The sequence below is a fragment of the Patella vulgata genome, chromosome 7 (assembly GCF_932274485.2).
Source record: "Patella vulgata chromosome 7, xgPatVulg1.2, whole genome shotgun sequence".
Lineage (NCBI taxonomy): Eukaryota > Metazoa > Mollusca > Gastropoda > Patellidae > Patella > Patella vulgata.
The window spans coordinates 34163536-34191205 of NC_065885.2; the positions used below are offsets into that span (position 1 = coordinate 34163536).

The window sequence follows — 27670 nt, forward strand, 5'->3', positions numbered from 1 at the left end:
TGTTCATTTTAGCCTTAAGACACCAACCAAGTAAGTAATCCCATGTTTATATATTTAGAAAGACGATTTTCCATGTGTGCAAAAGGAAGGGAAGGCGTTTATTTAACTAAGTGTGAAAATGATACAGTTTACAATCGTCATTTGAGAGATTTAAACATACACTATGCAAGAGCTAAATCTGTCTATTGCAGGTCTTTCTTTAGGCCTGAAATGTTATCTAAATTATTAATAAGACATTAATTAACTTATCCAGACCATAATCAACTCTAAATGGCATCGCTAGCCCGCGATCTTAAGTGGATTGTGAGCCGATTTACTGCATAACTTTCCTTCTCGATAAAACGATTAAATAGATAATCGAAACTATGCTGTTTATCGTACTGACTTTAGTAATGATGACCGAGGCTAGGCAGAAATTTCATTCGCTTAGTTTTCGTTTCATAGTGGATCAATTTGAATGAAATTTTCAGCAAATTGCCTTTACGTTATCTAGTTTTTAATTATTATAGTGAGAGCTGCCAATTCGTTATCGAATCTCCCATAATGTATCTTTAAAATCCCTTGCCATCCTCCGCAAAGATAATAAAATTTCAAAAATGGACCAATTCATCTCAGTATTTACCAAAAATATGATGAATTGAAAATGTCACAAGCTCGAAATCCCTACAGACATAAGCAAAATAGCTCACCGTGGTGGATAAAGTTTTGAAAAGCCTTTTATTTAAATCAGATTTACGACAGGCAGCCGGGAGATTTTGGTTTTGATTTCATAATTAAAGTCAATTTACCTTGTCGCACATTTTCAATTAAAACTATGAAGTGATGGCTAGATATTTTCACGGGGTTACGTTCTATTGGCAGAAGAACAGTTCATAAAAAATATACCACACAGGATTATTTTTAGACGTAACATATTATGGACACAATAGGTTTGAGTTTTTTTCTCATCGGGAACACTCATTAAAAACTCTAATTTAAAGGTAAAAGCATACTTGGTTGCTATTCTCAAAAGCCTTTAAATTCGAATTTACAAGTTCTTAAATTATAACAAAACTTGGTTCACGAGACTCGAGTGATTATTTCCTGATCAAGACCTTTGTGAACTAAATATTAATTGTTTTCTCCTAAATGTGGATTGTGTGGCCGAATCTGACACAGTCTATTTATACGATTTATTAAAACGTGAGCCATATCTGTATAGAATAAAGTTTATTTTAGCCAGTTAAATAATAGAGACAAAGGATTTTCTTTTCGGATTTTTCAGCTAAAGAATTCACGTCTTCTGGTCTAAAGCTTATTATTTTCATTTTAGGATGATATCTGCTAACAGATTTCCTTTGTTTCTTCTATTATTATGGATACGTACATCAGAGTGAGTTTAATTCCTTTTCGATATTTCCACCCATCAAATTAAAATAATAAAACCGCACACAATTTTCTTTGAGTTTGGAGGTCAAGCATTTAAGTTTTTTCTTACAAGATAAAGATGAAACAAATGAAATAATTCCTATTTTTAGTCCTGTTGTACAATAGTCTGAATAATGCTTATCGTGATAACCTTTATCTGTATGTAAAGCGACCATGTTTACTGGACTTTATGAAAATGAAAGAGCGTATAGATCAGGGATTGCAAATTTGTTCACACACGAATTCAAATGTGCAATACAGTTTACTAATTGTACCCCGCCTACTTCTTGTAATAATGTATTTATAGCAGAACAAAAGCCTATATTTCCTAGTTTGCTCTATTATTATCACAGGGGTGCAAGGCGCCACTTCTAATCATCCAATGCACCAGAGGTTGGCCATCATTGGTATCGATAAAGCTTTTACCATTAAACGTATATTATTATAACCCCTTCAAATCCAATGGCAGTAAAGAAAATAAACGATTTTTTATTGAACAATGTCACTCTCTAAGATTGTTTCGAGATTTGCTCACAAGTGGGTACATCATTCGAGGATTGGCAACGTATACCAACGTTTATTAATTGGTTTCATTAATTGGTTATGTCTTATGTACGTTTAATATAGATGTAACGGCGGGAATTATATATTCCTACTACCTAAAACTGTAAGACCGAGTGTGGATTATATATTTTCTGCCCAAAATCTGGGAACAGAGCCAATTCAGATAACAACAACACTGGAGGATCGATATGGTATTATATGGGCTTCAAGAGAGGATGAGTTGAGTGAGTAATCTGTTTATGCATCGGACAAGAGCGGATAATTCAAAGTCCCTACAACACATTCATAAAGCTTACCAATTTTGTTCACTGTACTTTATTTATTTATTTTTTTAGCGCTTTCCCAAATTCTATCCGGATTATCAAAACATATATGTACTTTCGCATGTTTTACTAACACTAGAAATTGATATACATGTATAAGTCTATTTCATTATCTACCATTTTAATCATTTTTAGATACAACAAAACGAGTAATGCTTAAGGTAAGTAGTATGATATTGTATATTATAAAAAGATAAAGCATAAAAACATCTATTTTGTTATAGAAAATCCAACTGGATTAATCCTAACCGATTTTGTATTTTCTAAGATGTTATACTTTATAAGATGTTGATGTTCATGTGAATGAACTTAAAGCCAGTACACATTAAAGATAACCTTTTGGCTGTATATGTCGATTTGTCTTCGTGCGTTAAAGGAGCTAAACCTCGCAATCAATATTTTCATTAAAATTTGAAATTAAAAACACGAATTGAAATTCAATATTGGTAAATTTCTATCAGTATTTACCGTGCAAATATGAGATCCTAATGTCCAACATTTAGGACAAAATCAACATTTTAAACTTAGTACAAGACGTCGTGTACTCTATGGTTTCGGGCGCCATTTCTAATGTACAAAGAAAAACCCATCTTACAAGATAATGCGGAAGTAATTTTTAATAAGTAACTTACAACTTGACAATAGATTTCAGAGATGAATCCGAACACATAGCCAACGTCACTCCGTTACATATAGCTTTGGTGAAGGTAATTTATGACCTCATTGATAAAAGACCATCACAGCCTCTGCAAGCACTGGATGGACATACTATCTAAATTTTTTTTCATACGCAGAACAATTCCAGCTATCTCTGTATTTAAGTATTTAAATCAAACCCCAACTGTATGAAATTATTGACAATTTAAAATTTGGATAACCTTAACTAGAGGCTGTGTTACATAGTACAGATAGTGCATCGTTCAGATTGAGATTTCTACCATTGGATAATTAAGGGGTTGGGAGACTGACTCAGACTGGACTGAAATCAGGGTCCAAAAACGTGTTTGTGTTTAAAAAAAATGCTTTGCCTAGATATATATCAGATGAGAATGGACCATATTCAAATTTGAAAACATGAAAAAGAATTGTATGGGACGCCGGTGAAGCGATCCGCTCTCGGGGAGCTTCATTAACTTGTTTGATGACTTCTCCGCCGGAAAAGATCGTAAGCATAAGGTGTAATGATAATGTGGATTAAATTCGATATAATGATAATGTGGATTAAATTCGATATAATTATAATGCTTGTCATTAGATTTTCTTGTTTACTTCCCATGATTGAAGGACCCATGTTTGAATTACAGCCAGATTTAACCATAATCTGGCTCAGTGAAAGCCCTATTTCGTCAATTGAATTTTTCGCTAAAATATCAAATTCCTAACGTCTTCATTCACGATAATATGTACTCACGTTGATTATTTAACATTCAATTAAGAAAACAAACTCAAAATATTAACACTAGATAATCTCCCGGCTTGGATTTAGTCGGGTTTAAAACAGGTCTATCAATTATGTGTAAAAACTGAACGGAATTTATCCATTGTGGACTGATATTAACCGGGTCTGCTTTATCTACTTTTAGCCCCCGTCTAACTTGACATCAACGACTAGTAGCTACCATTATAGATTGAGAATACAAGGAACGGGCGGAGCAACTTTTAACAAATATTCTAACTTGTACTTTAAAAAAGACAACATGGTTATTATAATACAGACAGATAAGAAAGTTTACAAACCAAGTCAAACAGGTAAATTCTGAGAGCTATTTTTTTCCGGGAACCTGTGTATATTAAGCATCTAGCACTGAGTAAAATTTCTTTGTAACAAAACACCGGAAGTGGTCCAATCAACAGTAACGGCCGTAAATTTGTTCCTTGATGAGTGCTGATATTTTTATAGTATACCATATTATTCAGTAATTATTTTTTGATAAGTATATATATGTAACGCATCCATAACGCATATTACTGTTACGGTCATTTTGTTTCCAATCTAGATAGGTTATACAAATAATAAGTCTATATCAAATCATTTTCAAATTTAGATTGAGTATTTTAATTCGCATGTTTTCTTTTAACAGTTAAATACAGAATATTTGCTGTTCGTCCCGATTTAACGACGTCTAGGGAAGTATTTGATGTTACAATTGAGGTATGCATTTATATGGTTTTTCTTTCTATTACCAACCAATCAAGAAAAGTCTGTAGAATATGAAAAGTATTATCTATGAAAGGGCCCGATAAGGAACGGTGTCTAGTCGTTCGGATGAGACTAAAAACACGTAAAAGAGTCCCTGATAGTTCGAATGCGAAATAAGAACAGACCGTAGTGCCGCTGTCCAGGCATAATTTCCCTTGTATGGCTTATGTCCGTCGCCATTAGCCTAGTCGGAACATTTATGATCATAACATACGATGAATTAAAAACGATATGAATGTCCAGATGATTTTTTCTATCTTTAGGATCCAAGAAAAAATAAAGTTGTGAAGTTTGAAAGTAATGGAGACATCTATGGCGTTGTTGAAGGCGAATTTTCTTTGACCTCTGAACCCTTATTTGGTGATTGGATAATTACCGTAAGAACTCATGTAGGTATTACTTAGATGCACATTATTGTAAGTAATTTCTTTTAAATATTTTGGATTTACGAACAATTAATTTAAACGGACTATTCATAATTTTTAAACAGAGTTTCAATTTATTAAACCATGATGTCTCCAAGAAAAGTGTTAGACGTGACCATAACATTATATGGTGTCGATATTCATGCGTACAGCAAGTCGCTTAGAAGTGTAATAAAGGATCAACCCTTATTTATGATATGAACAATAGACATAATACGATAAAATTAATTTTCTACATAAAATCATTATAATATATAATGTATGTATATTTTGGCTACAAGTTTTTTATTTTAATTATTCGAATACTTTATATTCTAAATCAATCTATAGAGTTTTATTTTTATTTTTAGGGTGTAACGGAATCAACACGTTTTAGCATTGACAGATATGGTAAGTAATTGAGTTATGTGAACGTTCATTTCAGAATTTGTCTGTTTTGGAGGGCCATTATAATAGATATTAACTGTACTGTGGTGGGCGTTGTGCAGGAAGGATTAGGTCAGTCTCTTCGCAGGTTTTTTTCCTATCCATTGCTATGATTTACATCGGGTTAGTTTTATCGTATATGTGTGGTGCTCAACGAATGATTAAACATTTTAGTACTACCAAGAGCTGAAGCCACTGTAACTTTGCCGTCATATATGGTAATAACAGACCAAAGTGTTAAAGTAAAGGTATCAGGAAAGTAAGTTGTATTTTTTAAACCATGACTCGCTATTTGGACACTTTCTTTTATATATATGTGCAACCAATTAGGCAGAACACAAACTAAGATGCAGGGTATTGTATTACTCTGAAATGTCCTTGTATTTCTTTTTAAAATTTGATTTAATCTGTTTCAATCATATTTCCATTTTCTGTGATTTAGTTTTATATATATTTTGAGAATCTGATTTCATTATTGTTCCATACTTATTCTTTGCTTAGCTTTAAAAGAGTCAATATATTTTTGTAGGTACACACACGGAAAACCACTTCAAGGATCGGCTACTTTGCGATTAAAAGTCGATAGATTTTACATAACTTACAGATACGTAAAAGACAACGTAACAAACCGATATGTAAGAATACCAACAAACACCCAGCCCATTTTAGAGTATAATTTAACAGTGAGTAGCGAAAACAAGTCAAATACTATATTGGAGATATCAAACTATAAAGTGTAGTAGAAGTGCATATTTTAGTTCCTTTAAGAAATGAAAAAAACTTAGTTCTATCAACTAGATATAATAATGTATCTACAATACCAAATTTTGCAGTAAAATATAAAATATAAAAACAGATTGATGTAAGCTTGCATTTCGGAAATTGTTAATATTTAGGATAAATTATGCACCCCAATGCCCACTGTATACAAATCATTGAAGATATTTTAAATGTATATTTAGATTGTATTTATTTGGAGGCTTTTATTCGTTTTTTTTAGTCTGTTGAAAGCCGTTGAATTGTTAAATAATGTTTTGTTTCGTGTTTTAGTTAATTGATGGAGAAGCTAGTGTTACAGTGAGTTTAAATGAATTAAAGACCATTGCCTATTCATCAAGTTTATACTACAGGACGTTAGTGGCCCAGGTCAATGTAACAGACATAGAGACAACCACTGTCTATAAATCTAAAGAAGCAGAGAGCGACTTTAAAAATACAAGAGAAGTTATAAAGTTTGCTATGAGTCCACAGAACTTTAAAATAGGGGTTAAAAACTCTTATTACGTAAGTCATTTGGTTCAATAAAAGATACTTTAATAAGAATATTATTTTAAAAAACATTGTCAAAACAGAAATTGTGTTTGATATGGGATTTCAAATATTTCCTTGATTCGGAATCTTTTTTTCAGTTAACATTTATAGTTGTGATGTTCTAATATATTTTATTACTGCTGTCGTTCAGACGACTGATTTTGGTTGTGCCATAAATAAACAAGTGGGCGAAGTATTGGCGTGATTGGAAGAGTTCTTTTTCATTGGTTGAAGAATACGACATAATTATAAAACTTGTCAAAACGATTCCAGTAAAATGTAAAATATGAATTAAACGACGAAAATATCTGGAAAACAAATTGAAAAATATCTGATATTAATTAGCTTTTTGACTTCTAATGGTACTATATATATTAAGCTAATATCAAAATCAAAAGCTTATGTATCATAGTAGATACAGCTTTCAAATGATTTTGTGGTTATTAGTTTAGTTTACATTTGCTTTCTATTCTCAGTTTTAAATATCCTGGGATTGGTGTTTGTTGATAATCAATCCTAAACTTGTATTGATATGGGATATTTAATGTGGCACACTTTCAAGCATATCTTTGTCAAATTTCAAAATCACAAGAATTCCCTGATTACAGAACTTCTTTGAATGGATTTAGTAATTGAGCAGTAACACACTACAGCTTATCTATGAAATAATAATTACTGATTTATTAACATGAAAGATTTCGACGGTGGTACTGTCGTCTTTATCAAGCGATTGATAGATAAAACCATAAGTATTCATACACTAAAAGGAAGCCATATATATATACATATAACAAGTACTTGATCAAAGCGATGGTAATGAGCGTGACAATGGTTTCCTTCTAATATATGAATACTTAGGGGTTTACCTATATGTTGTCTGTAATAAACAACAACAACATGTTATCATTTGCTTGGTAAAGACGAGAGTAGGGCTACCGTTGCCGAAACGTTGCATGCTAATAAACCTGATTACAGATTGAAATTTTGGATCAAGATGGAAAACCACTGGTTGGTGAAATTGGAAATGTAACTATTACAGCCAGATATAAAACAGAGGACGAAAAAACAACTACCACGACCACCACCACGACCACCACCACGACCACTGCCATTCCTCAACCTAGTCAAACCATATACAATGGGACTGGACCAACACCTTTCCAAACACTCACGACACCACCTCCCTTGACCTCCCCACCGCCCATACCTTACTATGGTTACTATAGATGGTGGAATTATGGACGGCCAAGTTGTACAGTACCAACATACTCGTGGACTTATTTACCAACCCAAAATTTAAATCTTCCTCCAAGTGGGTTGCTAAAGTTCGATATAAAAGTGGACAACTCTGCAGCCCTGGAGCTTATATTAGAGGTAAGTTGCACAATTCACTTATAATGTTACATTGTCAATTATTTAAATAGAACTTATTAATACGAGGGAGTGTCTTAGAAATGTTCAGAAGATATACATATTGTCATTTGTCGTGTAATTGGCGATATATGGTTCTAATAATGAAGGAACTTTTGTCGGCAGATATACATGACTTTGATTGCTAATCAAGAAGCTGTCTTTCTGTCCATTGAGCCACTGGATGTTGGCATGTTGGCGTATCATAGAACTTTAGATGATTAGCCTACCCGGGACAAGAATACTGGGTTATAAGATACTGGGATGCCTTTATAATATCTGTCTCCATTAGCCCAGTCGGAGCAGAACAGTAGGACGTTAATCCGCATTGCATTTCAGTTCCTATATAATATTGTATAATAATGTGCTTGGATTACTCTATAATAGTGTATAATGACCTGTTTATTAAAGGGTTATTCCATGTCAAGTGGACCAAATTCTCAGAAAGCTGTTGGGTGACCCCCCCACAAAATTATAAAAAAATATGTTAAAGTACATACAAACTTATGTAAAGCCTACAAGTACTGGTCCACTTGACATGGAATAGCCCGACAGATACTGGGATCTCTCTATAATATTGTCTAATAATCTAGTTCTTAAAGACACTCTGATGTCTCTATAATATTGTCTAATAACCTGTTTGATGAAGATAGTATGACGTCTCTATAATATTGTATAATGGTCTGTTTATTAAGAATATTGGGGGTATCTCTATAGTATTGTATAATAATTTGTTTATTAAAGGCTACATATAATGAAGATTCCAGGTTAAAAACGTCAAGAACATTAAAAGTCACCCGATCACCAAGTAATACCTTTCTTTCTGTTCAGCTTCTGACTCTTAATCCAAAGGTAATATATATATACTAGTATTACTCTTATACAACAACTCTCCCGGTTTATTATAGCCTGGCTTAAATTTCAGAAATCATACTCAGAAAAGAATATGTTTTTTTAAAATTTATTTTACATTATACGGTGTATTTGCTATGAGCAGTCCATTCTATTGAAGTTATTAATGTACGATTATAAACGTTAAAGATTGTAATCCTAAACACATTGAAAACCTTACGGTATCATGTACTAATTAAACCTGATCAATTTATATAAAACTATTCTAGGTCAACGAGTATGCAGATTTTGAAGTATCTTCCAATATTGAGTTTTCCAGTATTTATTATTTTGTGAGTAACTGTACAATAATATTGATTTATAATTCATAAAAACATATGCACGTGTTTAATTAATTTATTCATAAATTGCACTGAATGTCTCAGCAAAGTTTCAATTTAGTTTTAGTTCAACTTAGTCGACGTCAACAGGATCGGAGAAAATTTTATGTCCAAAATTGTTTACCAAAGAACCGTTGCTTCGATCGTTTATATTCTATATTTGCTCGTCGTTTTGCTTGTATCCCCGTCGCTTTCGCAAGAACGACTATGTTGAAGCTGGGTCAAGAATTCAAGTTTCGTACTAGTCCAGTTTATCCAACCACATCAATCTGAAAGTGAAGTGGAAATCTAGTAAATCGAATTCTAATCATACTCAGCGCCAACCGTCAATCACCAATATATACAAAATGGGCATATTTAGGAATTTGAGGAATGTGAGCAGTGGAGGAGACAGAAGCGGATTAAGGGGGCCTAGTGCTGACTGAGCTGCAGCCAGAGATCCCATTATTAAAGAAGCCCCCATATTAGTTCTATAAATTTGCTTGTACCATAATGATTAACAGCCACCTTTATATAGATGGCACATTATTTATATTTCTTCTGTTGTATATCTTCGTGTCAATGAAATATATCTACCATACTGACATACAAGTAGCATTGTGTGGATTTGACGGACATGACCAGCATTGTCACTGTTGATACAAGAGCTCCAGTGTGAGTGACATTTTCAGCCAATGGCACCCTGCAAGCTTAATCCGGCCCTGCAAACGTAAAGTTTGGCGTGAGTTCTGGGGGATTACCTGAAAAGTTTATAAAATCAGAAGCTAAGAGACAATATTTCTGCTCATTTAGATGCATATATGTCTAGGATTAAAACGGCGACAATGCCTCGCAAGTTGTTCGACATTATTTCAATGAATGTACGAGAAACAATCTAATTTCAGGCTATGGCAAAGGGTCAAATTGAATACACAAATAGAAAAGGTTATTACAGAGCCGAAAAGACACAAATTCTTAAATTGAGAATCTTACCAAATTTCGCTCCAAATGTTCGAATAGTGGTTTACTTTGAGACTACTAATAGTGAAATTGTCGCTGATGCCATAACATTTAGTGTTGAAGGAATATTTAAAAACAAGGTATGGTTTACGCACTATTTACTTACAATCTGTTGCTGATTAAACAGTATTTAAAAAATAATGGACTAGCTTGTACAGAATTGATATCAGAATTATATTCTTAAAAAAAGTAGGGGATATTGAAATGCAAATACCTATGCAGGTTGTGATATGTTAAATAGTCATGAACACTTGACATGCTTTGAGAGTATGTTCACAGATGAAGAACTTATCGCCCCAACAGAACCACTGAGCTGCATGTGCGACACGCAATAGCGCCATACTCGTGGGAGGGGTTCATTGTCAAACTTGACACTTCAAGGAAGGGTTGATGAAAAATGCCGCTTGCTGGTTTATCCTATCAATGTTTGCTTTCCTATCGGTTCTTGCATACGATTTACTGTTTAGCCTATCTTTGCTTTAGTGTGTTAATACGTTTAATTTGATCGGCAGACGTGTTCGTCGACGTCAACATCAACCAACAACACTGCAAGAATTGGCCGTGGCACTGCAAGGGGAGTGGGTCAGATTGCCCCAAATCGTGATTGAACGGTTGATTAGGAGCATGCCACGACGAATTGCTGAATGTCTGATGATTGGTGGAGCAATTACTCATTATTAAAACAAAAATCAAAAAGCGTCCATTTTCACTTTTTACGGTGTATCTCTTTGCGAGTGAAATGGGACCGTCAGATAAGCCGCCCATATGAACTGTTCATGTGTAGGCAATTGGCCTGTTATTAACATACACTGGTTACCTTTAATAAAAACAACAATGCATTTCCGCAGTTTTGTATTGTTTCTGAATATCCCCTACTTTTTTATTTGGAAGAGTACTCTTTTATGTAAGACTCATAGAGTGGCAATTTGAAATCAGTATAAACCAATAAAATGGCTATAACTTATGTTAGAATATAATTGAGTATGTATTTGGTGTTGTCTGATCTTAAATATTATATTTAACCGATTTTCTGACATATTGGGCTTTTAATATTATGAAATATAAATTTACAAAGCCCACATCATCCAACTACATGTAGTTTGCAATTGCTACTAATTTTAAATTTGTTCTTAATTGTATCAAAATGATTTCAATAATTATTACAGGTATCAATTGAATTCGACAAACTGAAAGCTGAACCAAGAGACAACGCCACTCTATCTGTAAAAACACAGCCATATTCCAATGTTTATGCCTTGGCAGTAGATAAAAGTACGACATTGTTGGGTGCTACACAAGATGAAATGTCCGAAGAGGTAACCTTTCGTTTGAATCTGAAATGGCAAAACCGGCCATCACAATATTAAAGCTGTAATAAGTCTATGCAAGCCAAAATAAATTGTCGACATAAAACAGCCTTTGATCATACTAACTGTTGAATAATGCATATTAATTTGGAAATTCTAACAGTTTAACCTGTGATACTTGCATTCTTCTCGACTTCTTGTTTTCTTGCATTGCCTTCTCGCCCCTCGACTTCTCGCTCCTCGACTTTTTGCTCCCGGCTCCTGTACTTCTCGCTGTGATAAGTCGATCTTATAAAAAGGCCACAACAAACCTATAATTTTGGTAGCCTACCAATTTAACTATTAGAGGTTCAAACGTTCTACTTGAGAAAGATTCGTAAGATTCAATGAGTTTGCAGATGACCATTATATACTCTTTAAAAAAAAGTAGGGGATATTGAAATGCAAATACCTATGCAGGTTGTGATATGATAAATAGTCATTGACACTTGACATGCTTTGAGAGTATGTTCACAGATGAAGAACTTATCGCCCAAACAGAACCACTGAGCTGTGCGTGCGGCACGCAATAGCGCCATACACGTGGGAGGGGTTCATTGTCAAATTTGACACTTCAAGGAAGGATTGATAAAAACTGCCGTGTGCTGGTTAAATATCCTATCCATGTTTGCTTTCCTATCGGTTCTTGCATAAGATGTAATGTTTAGCGTATCTTTGCTTTAGTATTCTACGTTTAATTTGCAATGAGACGTCTTCAACATGATGAACGTCTACGTGCTATTGGAATGCTTCAAATGGGTTCTGCACAGCGAGCAGTAGCCAACATTCTAATGTGTCACAGTCTTTGATCAGCAGACTGTGGAACCGGTACCAACAAACATACAATGTTGATGATAGACCTCGTTCAGATCGTCCTAGAGCCACTACACAAGCCCATGATCGATACATTCGTACACAGGTCCTGCGAAATCGAGGACAAACAGCCAATCAGCTTTCTGTAAACTTGTACCAAGTTACAGGAATTCGGGTTACACTTGTACCAAGTTACAGGAATTCGAGTTACACACCAAACGATTAGAAATCGGCTCCATGCAGCCCATTTGCATGCCCGACGACCGCGTGTTGTGCCCCCATTAGTTCGCCAGCACATGACAAACAGGCGTCAATGGTGTAGGCAGCGTAGAAATTGGGGTAATCGTCGATGGGCCGTGGCACTGCAAGAGGAGTGGGTCAGATTGCCCCAAATCGTGATTGGACGGTTGATTAGGAGCATGCCACGACGAATTGCTGAATGTCTTAGGATTGGTTGATCAATTACTCATTATTAAGACAAAAATCAAAAACGTCCATTTTCACTTTCGACAGTGTATCTCTTTGCGAGTGAAATGGGGCCGACAGATAAGCCGCCCATATGAACTGTTTATGCTCATGTGTAGGCAATTGGCCTGCTATTAACATACACTGGTTACCTCTAATAAAAACAGCAGTGCATATCCGCAGTTTTATATTATTTCTGAATATCCCCTACATTTTTTTGAAGAGTATATATATATCATGTTTAAGTCGTGCAAATGTTGGAGGTGGTTGGCTTTTATAAATTAAAAACACTATTGCTTCTTTAATAAGGACTATTTAATGTGTATAATGAAATGTTTACATTATCTTATAAGCAGATGGACTATACTTAAAAGAACCTTTAGCATTGAACGTAAAGAATCTTACCGTAATTAAATGTTAGTCTCAAATTAGTCAAAGTACTGTGTCGACAAGACGTTACACACCGTCACATACCAATCGATCAGACGAATTTGTACGCTCATCAAATAGTTTGGGCAAATCTTTTAGGTTGTAGAATTTATGGGCAGTTTAGACACGGGATCTATACCAACATATGGTAATTGGGATTATATGCCATGGCTCCGTAAGAAACGATCAGCAACCAAGAGATCTGGTAGAACAAAGAGAAGTCCATATTACTACTATCCTATATTTACACCTGGAACAGATGTAGATGATATACTAAAGGTATGTAAGAAATATGTTATATTTTTTCTTGTTTTATATTTTATAATACCATTTCACAAATTCTTAGATGAGTGATTTACAGAAACTTGGCATACTTTTATGACTGTTTCTGTTTTATTATACACATATCATTTGTGGTTTTTCTCACGCCACTTTCGGAAATTAATCAAACACAAGGCTAAGATAAGCTAAGGAGAAATTTTACTGATCCCCAACCTCCACCCAGAATTGACACCTATAAAGCGCAATGCACAATATATATAATTCAGAAGGGTCACAACATTTTTTTCCGGATCAGTTTGGCTTTACAATGATATTTGCTCAGCAATGCACATTTGTTAATTTACGCTTTTAGTATAATGGTATTAATGTGATTACCGATGCTCTGATATATAAATATTATGCTGAGCCAACAACACCATGTTACCCGTACGGCCTTCCAGTCCCAGGACAATTTGCCTCACTACCACAACCCGGAACCATGGCCACAGCACCACCTCCCGCGACATCCGAACCACCACCATCTGGTGAATTACCTCCAAAATCACCAGAACCATGGGAGGATTCGCTGAAAGAGAGGTCGTTCTTTCCTGAAACCTGGATCTGGGAAACGAAAATAGCATCGTAGGTTCATTAATTCATTTTTATATAACCACTGATAAAATGGCTAAGTTTGATAAATGATTTACTTCCCATAAAATAGTGTGAAATAGCTTTATTGAACTTCCGCTTCCACAAACGCGTTTTAGTAATGCTACTCATTTTATAACAACAATTGTGCCAAGAGAAATACATAACTTGAAACGAAAATACCTAATGGTGTAGAAACAGCCACCAAATTAGATATTATTTAAAAATCATTTGTAAATGTAGAGATGAAGGCAATACCTTTTTGACCATCTACCACCAGACACAAATAAATACAGGAATGTTTATAGCCTGTGTATTTAATTCGTTTTTTAGTTTCGATGGATTTGCCAACTTTTCACTGATTGTTCCTGACACTATTACTTCATGGTTAGCCCATGCCTTTGCTGTTCATCCATCAACATATTATGGAGTTGGGTTTACAAAAGAATTAGCATCGGTATGAATCATTTGATATATTAGTGAAATTTTGATTTATAATAAAATAGTTTTCTAGTAAATATAGATAGATTATCCACGTATCAACCCAGAAATTAAATATACCCGAGCATCCAGCCTATGTTCTCTCATTTATTGTGGCATTTTATATTTGAAGTTAGAAGTTTATAGAGATTTCTTCGTGACCTTAAACCTACCCTATTCAATTATCCGAGGAGAAGAAGTTCTTATTCAAGCCATTGTCTTTAATTATCTAAATGTAGATATTCAGGTAAGTAGTAAGATTACTTCCTATCTGATTATTTTTGACATTTCCTTACAATTTAAATGTATCGTTTTCATTAGAAGACATGGTCATCCCACTCCAAATGGTTTATATCTAAACCAATCAAAACAATCTTAATCATATGATGTTAGAATTGTCATTGTTAGAAAGACAGTTGAACATTTTTTAAGAGAAAGGAACACATGATTAAATGTTAAATTAATGAATTAATATTTATATCATGTTAATCTACATTATATTGACATCCTGAAAACAACAAATATTTATGTCATTTTATGGGGATTTAGATATTTAAAGGGGGATAACATTACCATTATAAAAAGACCACAAAGAATACGTGCACACATAAAACAAAAGTAAACTTTATATTTTTAAAATTATTGTTATCAATACTGTTATCTTTAAATAGGCAACAGTATCATTGGAGAAACCAAAAGGCTATGTTATAAGAAAGCTTAATGCTGAGGGTTATTTTATTGACAGTACTGAAGAAGAAGTCCGGACCATTCAGGTATTGGAAGTGGATTGGACACATTGGAAATAAATGATCTCCAAGGGTTATCTATAGGAGGCTGATCGTTCATATCATCATTCATCTCATCTCGTCCAGTTTAAATACATTTTTATTTTCCAATAAAGTATTTGACAATTACGTTTCTATTGATTCAAAAGTAAACTACGTCGTTCCTGTTATCTATTTGTTCGATTGATTTATTTTATTTTTAGATACTTAAAGACAAAACAGCGTCAGTCTATTTTGCAATAAAAGCTGTTGATTTAGGAAGCCTGGATATTCAAGTGTTTGCCAAGAGCGCTGATCACCAAGCCGGGGATAGACTAGTAAAACCTTTATTAGTTGAAGTAAGAAACATTTTCATAATCTGTTTTACCTAATATATGGCATCAATTGTTGCGGATTACATGTGGAATTTTGGTCAGGGCGAATTCGATAATAGTAGTTAAGAAGATGCGGTTTTTCGTTTTTTTATATACAATTACAATGTTATTACATTACTTTCAGGCTGAAGGGGTACCATCAGAATATTCAGAAACAATGCTGATTAATCTAGTCGGTGAAACTACACAAACAGTTGAAGAGAAATTTAGTCTGTCTTTCCCAAATAATTATGTTGCCGGTTCGCAGAGAATAGTACTTACCGCTTATGGTATTAATATATTTTGTATTTTACAATATGGTTTCCCGCTGTCTATGGTGCTGGATGGCCTGACAAGAAAGGCGTCTAATGGTTCGGGTGGGATGAAAGGCGTCTAATGGTTCGGGTGGGGTGAAAATCGAGGTCCTGTTTACACGTTGGCGTGCACGTAAAGGAATCCTTGAGAGTTGGAATTCAACTGCTGTCCGGGCACAATAATATGTTTCACATAAAAAAGTAGGACGTTAAAAACCACATTTCGTTCGTTCATTCGTTGTATTTTGAAAGTATTGTTAACTTCGTAAACTGAAATTGTAATTCTTTTCAAATCTTTAAGTAGGCCTGTGGTAAATGTAAAAATAAACACTGGATCTGTCATGTCTGCACTCGTCCAAAGAAAAATATTATAATTTACGTAATGTCTTATTTAAGGTGATATAATGGCCAGTCCTTTAAATAATTTGGATCGATTAATCAAGATGCCTTATGGGTGTGGTGAACAGAATATGATTAATTTTGTACCAAACATCTATGTCCGTAAATATCTGGACGTTGTTGGTGGTTTGACATCAGAGATACAAAGTAAAACAGATAAGCACATGCAAGCAGGTATTTTGATTAAGCTTATCATGATTTAAAAGGGTGGGGGCGTCTTATTTTATTTTCATTTACAACGTATGCACACCGACCGCATCCAAAATCAGAACGATTCTGAACACACCTAGAACGTCATGATTTTCAAGAATACTTAGATAGATTTAATGCCTTCAAGACATTAACGAATTTATGGTAGGCATAGATCATACATGGTTTTTATTGCAATGATATATCAAATTATTGCCTAAATTTAATTTATAGACATTGTACTTTCGTTTCCACGCAGGTTATTCAAGAGAAATGAAGTATAGAAGACGAGATGGTTCCTTTAGTGCCTTTGGGGATCAGGATACATATGGAAGCCAATGGTATAGATTTTTGTGTTCTATTAAATTTGGAGCCGCGGTGGCTCAGTGAGTAAGACGTTGGTTACTAGCCAGGTTGTTCGATTATCGGGATATTCCCCCTTGTCAGTGGTGAAGGACAGAGGGCATGGCAAGGGACAATGTATGGGCAGATGGAATTCGATATAAAAGTAGGCAGTAGCTGTCCGGGCAAAATTAGCCCAGTCGAGTAGAACGTTAAACCCCATTTCATTTCAGTTCTATTAAATTCTTAACTGTAGATCAATTGTTAGAACATAGTGTCAAAAGGTGAATGCTTTAAAATGTCAATTTATTGTTGTTCTCTCCATTTGTACCCCATAACTTTACCCACTGACACCCTGCGTGTCTCGAGATAAGATATGGTACTATTATTGTTCTTTCTGGGAAGGGCCGATGTGCACAACTGTCAATTATTCTTTTAAAACAACGATTGATTATTATTATTTGATACATTTCTGCCACACCCATCTACAATTAAGCATATAATCCTACCTGACACGGGTACAAATCATCTCGTTTAAATCGAAGCGTTAAAAGTTGGCGATTGCCGACATTGTAAAACGAAAGAGGTTTGACATCTTAACGTCATGAAGGCGGGGCTAAATATATGTCGTGTACATCAGCCAATCGAAATGTGCAAATTGGACAAAGTAGAGAACCTAAACGGGTCGCGCATTAGTAACGCGCCGTAATTATCAATGGCGGTTCCATGGCGGTTAAAACACCGCTTGATTAACTTAACTGAGAATATTTTTGCAGGAAAGCGAAAGTTGTGTCACTGCATTGGGTCGTGTATGTTTGATTACTTCTAATAGTATTAAATTATCTCATGTCTAAGCGTTGGCATGCATTAATAAAGAAATTAAGTTTGCCAGGTGAAACTAAAAACATCCAATCGTAGCTAACAACCAACACATCAGTATATCTCAACGTTTTAGCTACGTTCTAGTAGCGACTATTGTATTAACAAAGCATGCATTCATTCAAATTTTGACCCTTGAAGATTTTGGTTTAATGGATCTTAAATACTATTACTATTTTAGGTTAACTGCTTATGTACTCCATTCCTTTGTGGCTGCCAAACCATACATTTATATTGATGATACTGTCCTTAGATCAGCCGCCATTTTTTTGATAGGCAATCAGAATTATACCGGAATATATATAGAACCAGGGAGGACCATCCACAGAGAATTTGTATGTTTTTAAATTTCATAGAAATATTTCTCTAAAATTACATTATCAAAACAGTGCATTACTAAGTCTTCTGTTGTTAAAATTTGATACGAAATTTTAATTATGGTGAGTAAACACAGTGTCTCGTGTGAGAACGCTTCATGGTCTACATTTGATATTTTTTGTCATTTTTAGGGAGAATCTACAAGTGGTATAGCATTGACTGCTTTTACTGTCATTGCTTTGAGTGAAGCAAAGACTATTTCAGGAGTTCCTGTAAGTCTCCGTGTTTATATAAACATTTTTTAAAACTATCACTATATTTCGATATCATGTTCTAGGGACATTGTCTTTATCAACAAAAATATTAGGTTTAAATAATATTATAATCACGTTTTAAATACACCCATACTCTCCAAATTATGCGGAATCCAAGATTTGAACGCTTTAGAACTTTGTTTATTGAACTTGTTGAAAACCGCTTTAGGCTATAATGTGCACAATTTTAAAGCACCTATTTTTTCGACCATGGATTGATCGACCTGTCTCCTTGAAGAGACATGGAAGTCGCGGTGGCTGCGTAGATACGACACTTGCTCGGTATCTTGGAGGTCCAGGATTCCACCTGGGTTGGCCGAGAAAGTTCTTCTGGATTGTCCAGTGTGGTTACCCTTGCCAGTGTTGCAGGTTAGAGGACATGGTAAGGAACAGTGTAGCTCAGATGGGCATAATTTCGCATATCCGTGTGTCTTAGACCGGTTGAAATAGAAAAGTAGGACGTTAAACCGCATTTAATTCATTCATTCATTTAACGACTGTGGTGTGGACTGTAATACGGTTTAACGCCCGGCTTTTCTTCACCAACCGGAATGATGTGGACATGCATTTGCCATGCATTGTGCTTTGGGGGAAACTACACCCGGACACCTGCGTTTCCGCCTACTCTCTTCATCGAATTCCACCTGCCAAGGATTCACAGAACCTTAGTTTCTTATCCTAGCCAGACTTCTAGATGCCGTTCCTTGCCAGACCCTCCGTTCTATACAATAAAATACTTGTGTCTGCTAAATTACTGATTGAAGTGGCTTACATTGGGTATAATAACAAAACCCAAGGGTGATGATATTATGCGATCTTCAACTAATGCTTTACGCATGATTTTTCTATATCTTCTCTAGGCAAGTATATCAAAAGCTGTAAACATTCTAGCTACAGAATCTGTAACCATGACCAGTGTGTTTGATCTGGCTATCACAGCTTATTCATTTATAACATCCGGTCATACTATGTCATTCGTTGGTGATATTATGGTAAAATTAGAAAGTCTCAAAACGACCGAGGGAGCCACGGCATTTTGGGAGGTTACATCGCCGAATCAACCATCTTATTATTGGTCACGGCCATCTAAACGATTTAACGCGGCAACAATAGAATGTACGGCTTATGTGTTATTGGTATATGCTCATAATAAAGACTTAGTGAAGGGTATCCCTGTCATGAATTGGTTAATACAGCAACAAACCGGCAATGGTGGATTTCGTAGTACACGGGTAGGTTATTCTTCTAATTATAGACCAAGTCTTGTGGAGGAGGACCAATATATCAGACTACACTGCCTATCTACAATTAGCTCTGCTTGAGAAGAGGCACAAAGCTGGTTGACCGACATATTAATTCCTACATCGATGATTTCATTTATAATGATATATGAAAATATTTATTAGGTTTTTGTGTGTATGAAACATGTTAAACGGATTTGAACTATATATAAGAAAATATTACAATTTCAATATGGCGGCCATTTAGGACATATTCCCAAAGTAGATAGTTCTCCGTGCACATAATGCCACTATACTAGACACACCAATAAAACAATTGAAACCAGCGCATTGATGGATGACCCTAAGCAGACAGACCAAATCGTTTTACTAGATATCGCACTATGGCATTCCAATAAGATTTGATCTTTCACTAATGCCCATGTAATCTACCAAAGAAGTCCTGTTATGTCCATATCACATTTTAATCGATCAAAGAAATTTTGCAGTATATTCCTTTTACAATAATTGGGCGATAATTTTGACCAATGAGATTTCATTTCATTTCATTTAAGGATACTGTTGTAGCTCTTCATGCACTGTCAGAATTTTCTACATTAATTTATGGAAACACGTTAGATGTATCTTTGACAATAACTGCTTGTAAAGATGTTTATAATTGGAGAATCACCAAACAAAATGCTATGATACAGAGAAAGGCTGTTGTAAGTAGTAATTACTCCAACTGCATTACTAGGTATTAAAGATATATTGTGTAAGAACTAAATCTGCTCATTTCATGTCTTCTTTAAGACTTCAAATGTTATGTATATTATTATTTAAACATTTATTAACATGACATGCCCACAATCAACCTACTGGGCCATTGGATAGCTCCGATATATAATCGATACTTAGTATCGATTGTCAGGTACCATTGATACGATAATAACGATCTACACTACATTTTGTCAAAACTTAAAACACTCATAACTTTGCACAGAATAAAGTAGTTTGAATGAATTTTCAATATATTCATTTTTCATTTCCTTATATTTGAACTATTATAACAAGAAGCATAAGCTCTTTGTCTTCTTTTTGACATAATGTAAGATATTTTTAATTTCGCAACGATTGTTCTTTTGAATTTGAGCCTTGCGGTCAATTCAAATCTTTAATGCAGTGTTTGTTCAAAAATATATATTTTAGCCTAGAATGCTATCTTTTAATCTTTAATACAATGTTTGTTCAAAAATATATATTTTAGCCTGGCATGCTATCCTTTAAACAATTGGCTGGTATTAATATTTATTAGAAATCTGCACAAATCATAAATATATCATAGTATCCCTAAAGTATATCATGGAAAAAATATTAGATAAATTAATATGCTTTATTTTAAGTTGAAGGAGACGTCAGAAACGATTACTGTCCAGGCTACCGGTCAAGGGAGAGTGCTTTTGACGGTAAGATTCCTAGAAGATACATTTCCATATTTGTAATGGTTTTTATTTAAATAATTAACGCAAATTAAAATATTGTCTATGATTAGGGTATATGATTCACTCAAAATATACATTTTAAAGGCACTGGTAAAATATAATGCAGAAGATATCGAGGCTGAAACAGCTTTCTTAGCGCGAGTTAAGGTTCTTGAAGAAACAACTTTACTCCTTAGATTACAAGTTTGTACAGAGTAAGTAAATTTTAGAGTTTCATTTGGTTGTTACACAATTTCTGGCTAGTAGCTGGATAAGTAATAGCAAACTACCATGCTATAAAACAAACAACTAAAACAAAAATTTAGGCCTTAAAACAAGACAATGAGGGACACCATGTTATCGGATGAAAATAAATTGGTTAAATTCCAGGAACGCATTCAGTGAGAATTTAGAAGCTTTATAGCAACATTCTCTAGACATTTTCCTCGAAGACATAACTTTCTGACCACCGTAAGCTGTGTAACTCTGCTTTATCGAGGAGAATTAACTCCTCAGACCAATGTTGTCTTGCCTAGCTCTAAGAATATCAGTACTGAAGTTTTGCTGCCCATAACATTTGAAGCGAACAAATACATGAAACCATTATTGTGTCATATAACTTTCAATTGGAGGGTCTAGAGCACAAGTGATCTAACTACCAACCATTTTAGTTGGTTGTTAGATCACTTGTGCTCTAGACCCTCCAATTATTACCACGACTTACATTTATTAAATATACATTATGTAAGAGCTAAAGCTGCCTATTGCGGGTCTTTTTTTTAGGCTTCAAATGTTATATAAATTATTAATTTGTTAATTATTCACTTACAAAACCATAATCAACTCTCCAGGCCGTCGGATGGGCGTGATATTATATGGATTAGAACCACCACAACATTTAATAATTTAACGTTAAAATGGATAATCGAGACTTTGTTATCGTTGCAATGGTACATGACAATCGAGAAACTTCGAACGCCACTTAAAATAAAGTAATTTGACTGAAATTTTCAATATATTTAGTTATCATTATCTATTTTTTTAGTAGCGGATCTAGATGTTATGAATGTGACACTATCCTGTGTCGCGGTACCAAACAAAAAGGTCCATGTGACACTACGGGGACAGATGTGACTTTAATCAGGAACTTCCAGAAAACGCCACGTGATACTAGGGTGACACTATGATCAATTCGGAACTAACTTTAACTTCACGTTGTGGGATCAATTAACTCCGGAACACTATGTCTTGTTATAACTAAGTTTATATATCGAATACAACAGCCATAATACAAAGGTTACAATACAGCAAACTACTGCATCTATGATAGAACTTTATGAGTTATTATCATATCTATTGTCTGAGTTTAACATCCTTTATAACTCAGACCTAACGGCTAAAACGTGGCAATAGCCACATACTTCTTGATAGTTCTGCATGATGTTCTTCCTAGAATCTCTGAAATGCCGTCTTCACCCTAGCCTCTAAGCCGAGGAGGCTATGATGTTCCCCTCTCGGACCGTTCTATGATGTCTGAAGGGAAATTTAACCCCGCTCGTTCTTATATAGAAAGTATAGATGCGTCAGCTATTAGGGCGGGACAATTACCATTTTGGGGTAAGTGTTTCGTATGAGCACCGTTTTACGTCAACATTATTCTATTTTATAGTACCGATCTGTGCACCAGATATCTGGATGATAGTAACCGACTTTCAGCAATTGATGATGGCAGATAATGTCTCTAGTTAGTCTAAGAAACTTGAATCTTGAAAAATACCTACTTAGCCCATTTTTCGTTGTCATCCATTTGTTAACTACTTCAATATATTAAGCAGAGCTCCTTTTATATAACTAAAATAACCCCTATAGTACCGTATTACATGAATAGACGCGAAAAATATTTCCAATTGCGACGTATAATATATAACTGGACATTTAATTTTTGGGGGAATGGGCTTGAAAATTTTAATCAATTTCCTGGCATTTGAGTTCATTGGTGGGAGCAAATTCTTGTGAACGAGAGGATCAGAAATGGCACAGAATCTCTAGACCTACCTGATTTGTGAGAGTTGACAGATCAGTTCTACAATCTGTCGCAACACGATCCACGCACTAGTTGTAGGCCTACTACTAATTGGACGGTTCACTATAACCGCGAATATGATAGTGTTGAAACAGTATAAGACCACGGAAGAGTGGAAGAATGATGACATAATGTAATCGAGCTTAGGAGCGCTCACTTTGTCTTTCGGGGGCGCTTACTTGGCCTCATGGCCGGTGTGCCCCTCCCCACTTCTTACTCAGGCCTGCTTTTTTGAAATAATGTTATAGTAATAACGACTAGTTCTTAATCTCAATATTACATAATGCATCCTTAATTTCCACGATGATGTCTGTTAAAGGTACACTGTTGAAGGGTCATCCAGTGGTATGGCGATAATGGAAGTAGGAATTGTCAGTGGTTTTACCTTAGATAGTGGTAACCTAGCAGCACAGACAGAGATTAAACGGTTTGAGTTGGGATTCAGAAATGTGATTTTATATTTTGATGAGGTATAGGAATCTCTTCGATTTAACTAATGTAAAGATAAGGTCCATCATCAGACTCCAGGAATCGTTATGTGCCTAACATTAGCTCCGTCAAAATAACTTACATAAATTTCGTTACACTATAAATTATATTTGGTGTCCAAATTTATAGTGATTTCCTCCGAGTGTATGGTTTTGACGTGGTGATTTTATTTCATAAATTATTTTATATAGATAACCAACAACTCTACCTGTGTTGACATCAATCTGAAAAGATCAGATAAAGTGGGAAAAGTTAAGCCAGCTTTTGTTAAAGTTTATGATTATTATGATCCTGGTAAGTTTCTGCACAACACAAGTTGTTTACGTTTCAATGCAATAAGATACAATTGCCATGCAGCGCGTACCCCAAGTTAATTCCCTCCTTTACCAGTATGGGATGGTTTCCACTATTAGACTTCTTATTTAATTTTAAGAAAAGTGGGCGGAAATGTCGCTGTCTTGGAAAAATTGTTCTTAAATACATAACACTTTAAAAAAAAAAGACAAAAAAGACAAAAACATAGGCAATTATAGTCCAGCTCTAACATAAACAAAAACCCAACCAAATATCAGAGACTTTTGTAGGACGGTACTACTACAGTATATAAATGAGTATTTGGGAGAATACTAACCCTAACCCTTTTTAGACGACTGAACTTGGATCCAATTTACCTTTTACCCCTCTTAAAAAGGGTTGGGGTTAGAGTTAGTATTCCACAAAATACCCATTCATATAAAGCGGCCATTGTTGCCTCCGGAATTTTCACGGGACATGACAAGGATAGATGATGACAACGGGGTTTCATCTAGTATTACGTGTACCAGTTCATCAAAGTATATCTGGGGCCGCCTTAAATGCTACATTAATTCTATTTCAGATAATTCTGTGACTGTGTTTTATCAAGCTGCTAAAGCTAGTCAGATGGAAGTTTGTGATTCGTGTACAGATACCTGTGATATTTGTAATGTAAGGAAAATTTTCCATTTTTACAAAGTTTCGAATATTGATTAACATAATCAGATGGGGGTCACTACAGATGGGTAGGCTACAGCTCAACTGAAGTCAACTGAATTCCCTTGAAATGTCCTATACAGATTGGGGGGTTGGATGGCTGAATGGTTAGCGTGCGCGCGCTGTATCATAAAGTCTGTCATTGAGTCGACTGGCGTGGTTTCGAATCCCCGGTTGTACGTGACAAGGAGTAGGGTCGCCTGTCCAACCTCGTGGGTTTTCTCCGGGTCCTCCGGTTTCCTCCCACTGCTAAAGACCCCTGCGCGCAAGCGAATTATGTAAATAAAATTAAACCATATGTTAGTCCCGAAATGACCTAGTTTGTGTCGAGTGGACGTTAAACCCCATTTCTCTCTCTCCCCTATACAGATTACTTAACGTTTATAATTGAGATAATACTAGATTTGTGTATTATTTTTTCTTAGAATATCCCTATACACCTCACCCTCTTCCTAATCACGTACGCACAAAAAATGAAATAAGCACTTTTGGTATGTTGCAATGTTTCTTTTTTTATTTTTTTTTTATTAAATTCATTTACTTAGTGAGAGAGGGGGGGAAATCGGCGGACCCGGAGAAAACCCACGAGGTTGGACAAGGCGGCCCTACTCCTTGTCACGTACAGCCGGGGAATCGAAACCCCGCCAGTTGACTCAATGACAGACCGTATGATACAGCGCGCACGTGCTAACCATTCGGCCATCCAACCCCCGCCCCCACCCCACCCTACCCCTTTACTTAGCGACAACCTTTTCGTTCCATAAAGTATTACAATAGTTATAATCGTCTTCAGTGGATTTAATATTTTGTCTATTCCCTACGAACGGCTTTTAAGCTGCTAAATATCTGAGTTAATTATAAACTATCTCGGACCAATTCGGAGAGAGAGAGAGAGAAATGGGGTTTAACGTCCACTCGACACAAACTAGGTCATTTCGGGACTAACATATGGTTTAATTTTATTTCAATAATTCACTGCGCGTAGGGGTCTTTAGCAGTGGGAGGAAACCCACGAGGTTGGACAGGCGATCCTACTCCTTGTCACGTACAACCGGGGAATGGAAACCCCGCCAGTTCGACTCAATGACAGACCGTATGACACAGCGCGCTCGTGCTAATCATTCAGGCCCCCCCCCCGACCAATTCGGATTATATGGTTGCAGAAAAGTAGAGGACGCCGTTAAAGCTTGTTGCGTTGCGAATACGTGCAGCGTTGCGAATACATGCATAAAGGACTGGCTACGCCAGTTGATAATGGTTCTGTTCTCATTTCATGTTATGGTTTTTGTGCATACATTATTCTAAATGACATACATATTTCGTACATTACCATTTTTATTAGTTTTTTTTAACAATAAGATTTCCCATTTTCAGGAGGCAAACCTCAGAAGGCGAAGACGATAAAAATATTTACAAAGAAATGGCGTACAACTGATGACATTATTTGAAATAAATAATATGATACGATACACGTTTTATTAATATTTTAATACAATTATGTATGCAATATACGGATTGTCATTTTGTATTTTAAAGTTTCAAGGCAGGGTATGCGTCTACTCTTGCTAGAACAGCTGGTACCACTTATCGCTTCTGTTCTGAAAGCTTAAAAAATGTATCCAAACCACACGGTTGGTAATTGCTGGTGACCTTTTTCACAGTTACCATTAATGACAGGTATCATACAGAAAGCATTTAGGCAGACTTTTGTATATCCAGTTTAAAATATTTTACATGTCAAAACTATTAATGTTCATACTTTGATTCCTGTTCAAATTATTTGTCAGATATAATTTCAAGTTGGTGTTAACACCAGCTTGTGTCCCTAGAGGTAAATCAGTATTATCAGTAGGATCGTTTTCATTAGCACCCAAAAGAACCATTTTTATGAAATGACATATCAGAACAGACAACAGCTATACAGTTTTTAAACTTTTTAATAAAAATCTGAAAACGGGTATTTTCATTGGGGATCTTAATTGATACCAGAAGTCCCTTTTTAAATCTTAACATAATAACCAAATTTACCGTGTTTTTCAATTCTATTTATTTTGAATGTTTGATTCTTGTTTATCTAACGGTGCTATTTTTTAATATAATATGTATATTTAAAGTAGCAATCCGTCAAATACTAATAGGATTTGGTGATTAGGAGAAATATCGAATTTACCCCTGGTCAACGAAATCTAGGCGTGGTTTCTGGAGTATTTTCAAATCGCAACATTCTTTTTCAAAAACGCATTGCCTCAAAATCAATTTTTTGCAACCGCAGTTTATCGCGTCTTCCATACGTGCTAGGTATTAGTATTCTACGCATCCTGGCACAATTTTAATTTTTTTGGACCACGGGAAGGTGCCCGCTAATCTAGCCCAATTGGGCGTGTCTGTTAAGGGGAACCCACCACACAAACGGTCTGGCGGTGGTCATTCGTGACTCTGTGGTGGTAATGAACAACTTCAAAGCATTTTTAGGTGGTACAGATTTCAACTAATCTAGCCTCTACAAATGTCTGGCAATTACATAGCTATGTCAGGGGTACCTCACCACTAGAAATGTCTGTCAAGAGTATTTTTGTAACAACTGAAGATGTACGGTACACTGCTGTACGATTTTCATGTGGTACACTTTTGAGCTAATCTAGTCCAAGAATTCACGTCCAGAATCACAACCCTCACAGCAACACCCGCCACCAGATACTGGGCAGACTTACATTCTGATGATACCAAATATCCATACAGTGATACCATATAGTA

At 35.3% G+C, this 27670-nt stretch overlaps 1 protein-coding gene across 1 annotated transcript; it reads left to right on the forward strand.

Annotated features, from left to right (window-relative positions):
* The first annotated feature begins 1312 nt into the window (after positions 1–1312).
* On the forward strand, positions 1313–26383 carry LOC126826733 (CD109 antigen). The gene is made up of 34 exons (XM_050555764.1): positions 1313–1372; positions 2035–2195; positions 2430–2455; positions 3878–4043; positions 4376–4446; positions 4758–4883; positions 5270–5309; positions 5520–5604; positions 5875–6028; positions 6396–6629; positions 7632–8030; positions 8811–8918; positions 9188–9250; positions 10183–10377; positions 11464–11613; positions 13450–13629; positions 13985–14253; positions 14593–14716; positions 14873–14986; positions 15411–15512; positions 15728–15862; positions 16023–16167; positions 16588–16764; positions 17039–17120; positions 18182–18335; positions 18510–18590; positions 19493–19864; positions 20428–20577; positions 21256–21318; positions 21439–21548; positions 23736–23886; positions 24097–24199; positions 24783–24871; positions 26291–26383. Exons 1-34 carry the CDS (start codon positions 1314–1316, stop codon positions 26318–26320), a joined length of 4668 nt encoding a protein of 1555 aa, XP_050411721.1. The 5' UTR covers position 1313; the 3' UTR covers positions 26321–26383.
* Positions 26384–27670: the final 1287 nt, after the last annotated feature.